This window comes from Lampris incognitus, chromosome 13, assembly GCF_029633865.1.
Source record: "Lampris incognitus isolate fLamInc1 chromosome 13, fLamInc1.hap2, whole genome shotgun sequence".
Classification (NCBI taxonomy): Eukaryota; Metazoa; Chordata; class Actinopteri; order Lampriformes; family Lampridae; genus Lampris; species Lampris incognitus.
In genome coordinates this window covers 34,125,668-34,133,340 of record NC_079223.1, presented here as the reverse complement: position 1 = coordinate 34,133,340, position 7,673 = coordinate 34,125,668, and the positions used below count along the sequence as shown (strand labels likewise).

At 40.5% G+C, this 7,673-nt stretch overlaps 1 protein-coding gene across 1 annotated transcript; it reads right to left on the bottom strand.

Moving 5' to 3' along the window:
* Positions 1 to 920: 920 nt before the first annotated feature.
* On the bottom strand, positions 921 to 7,292 carry LOC130123085 (uncharacterized). Its single transcript, XM_056292205.1, has 9 exons — positions 7,159 to 7,292; positions 3,560 to 3,877; positions 2,886 to 3,191; positions 2,736 to 2,766; positions 2,369 to 2,469; positions 2,245 to 2,276; positions 1,825 to 1,899; positions 1,608 to 1,673; positions 921 to 1,455 (listed from the first exon to the last, which is right to left on the bottom strand). The coding sequence occupies exons 1-9, from the start codon at positions 7,205 to 7,207 to the stop codon at positions 1,393 to 1,395; spliced, it is 1,041 nt and encodes a 346-aa protein (XP_056148180.1). The 5' UTR covers positions 7,208 to 7,292; the 3' UTR covers positions 921 to 1,392.
* Between the last annotated feature and the right edge of the window lie 381 nt (positions 7,293 to 7,673).

Sequence of the window (7,673 nt, the reverse complement as noted above, 5' to 3'; positions counted from 1 at the left end):
GAAATCTATATCGAGCAACCAGAAGGTTATGGGAAAAAGTCAGAAACGTGTGAAAAGCTAGTATGCAAGTTGCAGAAGTCTCTCTATGGTCTAAAGCAGTCAGGCAGAAACTGGAATGCTATGTTGCATATATGTTTGAGTGAAAATGGTTTTGTACAGAATCCCGCTGATCACTGTGTGTATACAAGAGAAAAACATAATGGAAAGGTAATCTTGGAATACTGTCCTACTGAGCAAATGACCGCTGATGTAATGACAAAGCCAGCCACCAAGCTAAAGCTAAAGAGGTTTGCTGAAGACATGTTTGGCATTTAGAAGTTCAAAGAGTGTGTTCTCATTGTCAAGGTAAAGAAGAAGCCTTATTTTTTGTTGTCGTTTTGTTTTCCAGGTAATCCAATGAGCTAAGAGCGAGTGGGGGTGTTACGTGTTGTTATTTTATGCCGCCCTTGCTCATTGTATTATGGTACATTCCGATGTGACGTCGCCACGTTCTCAGTGTGCGACAGTGTGTGTTGTAAGAGTCGGTAGTAGAGAGCTAAGGCCTGCTGTATTTGCCTTAATAAATATGCCTAACATTAAAGGCTAAAGAGAAAACCGAGTCAAGCTTTGCTTATGCTCCATATGCAACAAGAAGATTGTGCACCCCAGCTCAACACAACTCCTCACTGTCAGGTGAAAAGAAGCGGCTGGCGACTCCCCGTGTATCGGAGGAGGCATGTGGTAGTCTGCAGCCCTCCCCGGATTGGCAGAGGGGGTGGAGCAGTGACCGGGACGGCTCGGAAGAGTGGGGTAATTGGTTGGATGCAATTGGGGAGAAGAAGGGGGGGGGGTTGCCCCCCCCCAAAAAATTGCCCCCCCCAGAAGAAAAAAGCCAAAAAGGAAGATTAGTACTATTTATCCATAATGGTTTATTGTTGGGCATGTCAATCTAAAACCAATACTTTTTTTTCTAATAATTAATATGATTTACATTCTAAACAGACATTACCTTATGTAAAAAAAAATCACAAAAAAGAATCCTATAGGCTATGATATTTATTTTGCATTGTAATAATTTACAGCATATGTAATAGACTCTGGAACACAACAAATTTGTTGCCCAGAGGTGAGGTTCAGCAGTACTTTAAGAATACAGAAAATCCTTCTCAAAATTCATGCGAAAATAATTTGCAAACATAGGGCAGATAATTCCAGAGTAGATCATTTTAGGCACTGTAGCTAGATCATGCTAAACTGCGAACAACTTCCAAAAAAAAAAGAAAAGAAGAAGAAATATATACATAGCATGTTATCGTATGATGGCACTTGACCATTACTTTGAAGAAGGATGCAACGTGAACATAAATACAAATTACATACATTGAAACGGTTATGAGGATTATTGTGAATATTTTATGAATCTATTTGTAGGTGCCCCACTGAGCTGTAGATCACACTCTCACTTTCTTTGCAGACCTATGGAGAGGCAACACTGGCAGTCAGTAAGCGATAACAATGCAAAAACCATTTGTGACAGTAGGCTGAGAAAACTGTAGGCCAAACCACAAGCCGAACATCCTGTAAAACTGCTGTCCAATTTTTAGAAAACAGAGGAGGCTATACCATACCTTCTGCTGGGCCTTTTGCTTGATGACAGCTGTAGTGCAAGTAGCACTATCATCAGATTCCTGATTCTATTGATTGCAGAAAACACACCAACGAAACAGACACAAAACGTAGTGTGATGCTGTGAACATATGTGTCTTTTTTTCTTTTTTCTTTTTTTTTTGTCAAAAGGACAATGTCATTTAATGAGCGTTTCACATGTCTCGGTGTATACAGTACCTTTTGCACACTGCCCTTCTGCTTTGGAACTACAGTACTGTACACCAAGTCACCTTCATTCTGAGAGTTTGACCTCTAGGTAAGGGAGGAGAGAGACACATGACTCAGCAGTAGGGCACATTTAGCTGAATATCTCATTTAAGCATCTTTCATTGTCTGAGTGAACTCGTGTTATTTAATTCTGTGTAAGCACAGATAGCATGCAATGTCATGAAATATCATGATATAAAAGTGCAGCTTCATCTGATATCCAAATGCAATGGAAGGATTTCTTTTTAAAAGGTTAAATCCGTATTATCCCAATTAATATTCTTATTTCATTATCATAAGTAAGATATCACAATAACACCCATATGGGCTGATGTCAAGAATAGGCGCCTGTCAGAAAATGTTAATGGGAAATGCGTGAATTTATCTTACCACTGTCTTGTCTGATTTTTCTTTTCCGGGTTCTAAAAAAGTTGTGATATATATATATTTTAAACATCTGACGAATTATAATGCTGTCATGAATTTTTTAAATTAAAGCTCACCATATACTTACTTTGTCTTTTTAAAAATGTCCTCCAAAGCAACAAGGACATTAGCACAGCAAACACCAACACGCTCAGAATAATAATGAGAACCTCCCAGTGGGTGAGACGACTGAGGAATAGCGACACAAGCCGGCAAACCAGTTATAACTCAACAATTCATACTGATACATTTGTCATCTTAATAATTACAGTTATTTAAAGAAGAGTCCCCACTATTATAAAATAGCTATATACTATCAAGCCAATGTCATAGAGATTTTCTATATTATTATAGGGCCCGTGAATTTGATGAACAGATTCAACATCTTTGCGTCTTTCTATTGACGGATAATGTGGCTACAGGTCTCTAAATACACTTGGGACAAGACTACTGACCTCTGTTGCCTTTCATCAGATGTCAATATGTCTGTAGAAACAGAAATAGTGATTTAGGTTTCACATTGGATGGTGCCACTATTAGCACTCGCCCAAGTATTTTGTTGTTAGACTATGTGCTCTGGAGGTTAAGTTAGTTTGGGTGTTTACCATTGGTGGGAATAGTTGTGCTCTTTTCATGAACAAATAAATTCACTGGCATCTGTAAGCCTCCTCTCTCACACCAATACCAGCCACTGTTTTTCTTCGTCAAATTCTTCATAATCACAACAAAAGCATTTTTCACCGGATTGACGGTCACTGCAGCTCCACCGATTGATCCAGACTTTGTCACACAGGGGCCACCTAGTCTGCACCATCTCATTCCTGCCCCGATTCTGTCGCTGTGGTTACATGTAACTTTAACATCTCCAGAGCCCTTTACTGTCTGGTTGTTGACATAGAGTTTGGGCAAATCTTGCGGAAAAGCACACAGAAAATAATGTGTTAACATTTACATTTGTACAATCCTCACCACAAACCTCGCCACAAATCTCATGTGAAATCTCAACCTCACATTTTCACCAGAGTTTGTCCAGTACCGGATGATGATCATCCAAAAATGTATTTTTTTGTTGTTGCACTGAATGTATTCAGCCGGCTTACAACTGCTACTACTTTGCACATTTGGGATTAAATCAATTTGATGGTGATGATCGGCTTGAAGATCATGATGATGAGCCCTTGCAGCAAAAGCAGACGCAACAGCTCTTCTCCATCTAAATTGTGTGTTAAATCTTCCAAACGAGGTTTTGCATGTACTGAAAACAGAGAACGGAGCTTACCTTTTGAGACTGACAGGTGGAAGTACGCTCCAACATCTTTCGCTCCATCGATCTCAACAGCACACCAGTAGTCACCAGTGTCCTGTGCTATAACTTGAATGGTTACACTGAACAACAATTGAGTCATGTTGTCAGAGATAGAATACATTTTCGAATTTCGTTGATTTGTTTTTATTTCATAAGAGCAAGTGTTCCAATAATATCCTTTACACAAGTATTTCTTGTGGTTTCTGTAGCGCTGATCATAGAGACATGGAATAGAGATGGAGCTTCCTGCCTTTACAGATACCTCTGTCACTGTTATTATGTTGTCTATACCTGTAACCACAAAAAAACAAGCATTTTAGTAATATGCACGTAATATGCACACACACACACACACACACACACACACACGCCCTCCAACCAGAGGAGGTTTCTATAAGACAACAGGTGAAGCAGTGCTTCACCAAAAAACAAAAAACAAAAAAACATAACACACTTAGCACGTAAGACATCTTTTTAGATGCCAACATTTCATTAGAATGACTATTTCCTCTGTGAATAAAAAAAAATGTCGTGGGTATTGTGCAACACAGCGTCCTCTTCAGGTGACACAGGGGAGTGTTCCGCTTCACTAACCCAATGTAAGTGAATTTAAGATGTCGTAGTACATTACACGTTGTTGATTGGACAGTTATGGTTTATGACGCGTTTTAATGACAACCCAGTGAACCAGTGCTTCACATAGTCTTTCCTCGACCTGAAAATGATTGACACCCGTCTAACCAACCAGAGTAGACCAGTTCAGCTTTTCCGATCCTATACTGACTTGTTCTCCAATCTTCATCATACCATTTGGTATTCGAAGCGCGGTGAAAGATAAGATAAGAAAGATAAGGAAAAAAGCCTAAGATAAATTAATGATTACTATAGCAGTTTTTGGTGTTTCTTGTATATTTTAAATATTATAATAATTAATTAATCTGTTCAGACCTTTATTGTTCAACTTTATTGTTCATCTTTATATGTGCATTTTTGATCTTGACCTCGTGTAGTAGCCCTGTACTGTAGGCTAACGTTGGTTGTTCTAACTAGCTTAGCTAGCTGGCTGCTAGCTTAGCTAACTCCTGCCCTGTCTTTCGCAATTTTTGCAAAGAAGAATTATGATGGATGCAAACATCGTGGACCAGATTCTACGGGAATCTTTTCACACTTTCTCCTATGAAGGAAAAACTAGGAGTGAAGGCACAGGGAAGACCAACCCCCCACCAAGCTGGTGTAGAGAGTGGGCTCGGCAAGTCAGAGTTTTAATTGTTCTGGGTATGACAAGGTGGAGTGGCTAGCGGGGAGTGTGCTGGTGATTAGTGGGATCAGGTGTGTAACTGCTCGGTTGGAACAAAAACCTTCACCCACACTGGCCCTTTCTGGATAAGATTGCCCACCCCTGCTTCTGATTGATGAAGGTACGTGTCTCCAGTTGCCAAAGCATAATGATACGGTCTGGGAAAAACCATGACATTGTGAAAAGGTTGATTGATTTGGTATCATTGGGTCCCCAGGAGCAGGCATTTAGGGGGCATGATGAGAGTGAAAAGTCTGATAATAAAGGAAATTATAGATAGAGGGTAGAAGTGTTTTCCCGCTATGATAGTGTTCTGGCTGCTCATTTGAAATCAGTGAGGGATATTTTAAAAGTATAATGGGGGGGTTGGGTGGTTGCTTCACCAAACATTTTGGTCAGCAGCCGCCACTGCCTCCCACATACACGCAAACATACATAATGGCTTCAGAAAGGATTTAACATTTATCCCCATTGATTGTTTCTTGTTTTGCTGTACCGCAAAGTCAAACTGGAAGATATTTCGCCGGTTCGAATCCCCGTGTTACCTCCGGCTTGGTTTTGCTGTACCGCGAAGTCAAAGTGGAAGATATTTCGCCAGTTCGAATCCCCGTGTTACCTCCGGCTTGGTCGGGCGTCCCTACAGACACAATAGGCCGTGTATGCGTATGGGAAGCCGTAGCCGGATGTGTCCTGGTCGCTGCACTAGTGCCTCCTCTGGTCGGTCGGGGAGCCTGTTCGGGGGGAAGGGGGACTGGGGGGGAATAGCGTGATCCTCCTCCCACGCGCTACGCCCCCCTGGCGAAATTCCTCACTGTCAGGTGAAAAGAAGCGGCTGGTGACTCCACATGTATCGGAGGAGGCATGTGGTAGTCTGCAGCCCTCCCCGGATCAGCAAAGGGGGTGGAGCAGCGACCGGGACGGCTCGGAAGCGTAGGGTAATTGGTCGGATACAACTAGAAGATATTTGAATATGAGGTAATTCAAGCACTCTGGATTTAGATGCCTTCAGAATTAGGAAAAAAAAAACCAAACCTGAAAATTACTCAGTTGATAAGTATTCACAGGGCCACGTCTAGACCGATGGAGGGACTAGACAGAATTATTTCTAAAAAGAAAACAATAATAATAATTATATAGCACCGTTTAAACAAGGTTACAAAGTGCTTCACAGAACAGGATAAAATTGTTAAAATTTGTCCAATAAAAACTTTAACAATAATTGCTGTGTTTCCTCAGGAGCAACAATTAATAAATAAATATAACAACATGGAATACCCAAGGCAATTGCCTCTTTAGCCAGCAGGGAGCAACGAGTATTAACCCCTTTGTGATAACAACTTATGCAGGGCCAAGTGTATCTATTATTCACTCTAAATCATACTAAAACTGTTAGTGAAGTCCACCTTTGTTTATTTTTTAATAATAGAATGATAAACATACGTAGTCCTAGTCCTGCAGTCATGAAGACCAATCAGATGCTTGGGTAAGTTTGAAATTATTTTGTCAGACGGCATCAACAAAAAGGAAAAAAAAAATTCAGACAGGGAAGGAAAGACGGAAGGAGCCCACTACTGAGATTGGTACACATTTCCCCAAGCCTTGAGCTTGCTAGAAGTCATGTGACAAAACCTCAAACGTTTTCAAAGGAAACTTTGCTGGTTGAATAGGATGAATTTGAGGTCTTTGGCCTAAACATGGCCGAACGCCCAGATACCACTATTTCTAACTTCAAGCATGGCGGTAACATCATGTTGTAGGGAGTTGGTGGACGGAGCCAAATACAGTCAGCTACTTGAGGATACTTTTTTTTCTTCAAAAATTTCTTTTTTCTTGAATTGTGTGAGGCAAACAAAAAACAGCCCAATATAATTCCAATGTCGAATTGAATCAGAATCAGAATCATGTTTATTGGCCACGTAGGTTTGCGCATACATGGAATTTGACTACAGTTTTGTGGCTCTCTCAGTGTACTTAACATAGAATAACAACACTACAACACAACAATCAATCAATCAATCAATCAAGTCGTGTTTTTTATACACAAGGGTTGACATACAGGTGAAATGAGAGGTGATAAAGTGCAATGGTGCAAAGAATATATCAGAGATGCTGAAATAGATGTTAGCAGGTTACTTACGTACATGCCTGAGGTAGATGGACATGATAGAGAAGATCAGTATACGTACAATGTACAGTATAGTATATACTCCACATTGTACGTATACTGTCACACTATACCTACAATCAACTGAAGAAAAAAAAACAATCAACTGACCTGTGAGAGATAAGAGAATCAGAAGAATGCTGAAGAGATGAGTAGCCATTTATGATCATAAACAAGGGAAGGAACGAGCGTAAGCAGGTGCTCCTCAAGCCAGTAAAAGAGCAACTGACCAACCTGTGTTGTTCTTCCTGAAATGCTACTTGCAATAACTATCAGTATCTCTTCCTCATTATGCACATGGCAAGTCATATTAGAGAGAGCGAGAGAGGGGAACTCGGGTGTAAAATACATTAGAGAGGAAGACACACTACTATTGACTCCCTATGTACTGTGCAATGCTTCTGGGGGGGAAACAAACAAACAAAGCAAAACATTCTCAATGACAATTTAGGCCATATGGCAAGATACTGAACTAAACCTAGTACCCTCACTTTCTGGTCACTGTCATCCTCTGACCATGCATTTATATCTAGCCATTTGGCAGGCGGTTTTATCTAATGCAACTTACAAAAAAGAGTCAGCAATCCACAGATGAATTCGAGTTATATGTACTGGCCTCATAGCTC

Bases quoted from the DNA above. Each gene is read 5' to 3' on its own strand.
- LOC130123085 (XM_056292205.1), bottom strand. From the start codon at position 7,207: ATGGCTACTCATCTCTTCAGCATTCTTCTGATTCTCTTATCTCTCACA. The intron at 2,470-2,735 runs GTCAGTAGTCTT...GCTATTCCTCAG, and splicing joins TCTGATGAAAGGCAACAGAG to TCGTCTCACCCACTGGGAGG. The intron at 1,456-1,607 runs GTATGGTATAGC...GCCTCTCCATAG, and splicing joins AGCAAAAGGCCCAGCAGAAG to GTCTGCAAAGAAAGTGAGAG.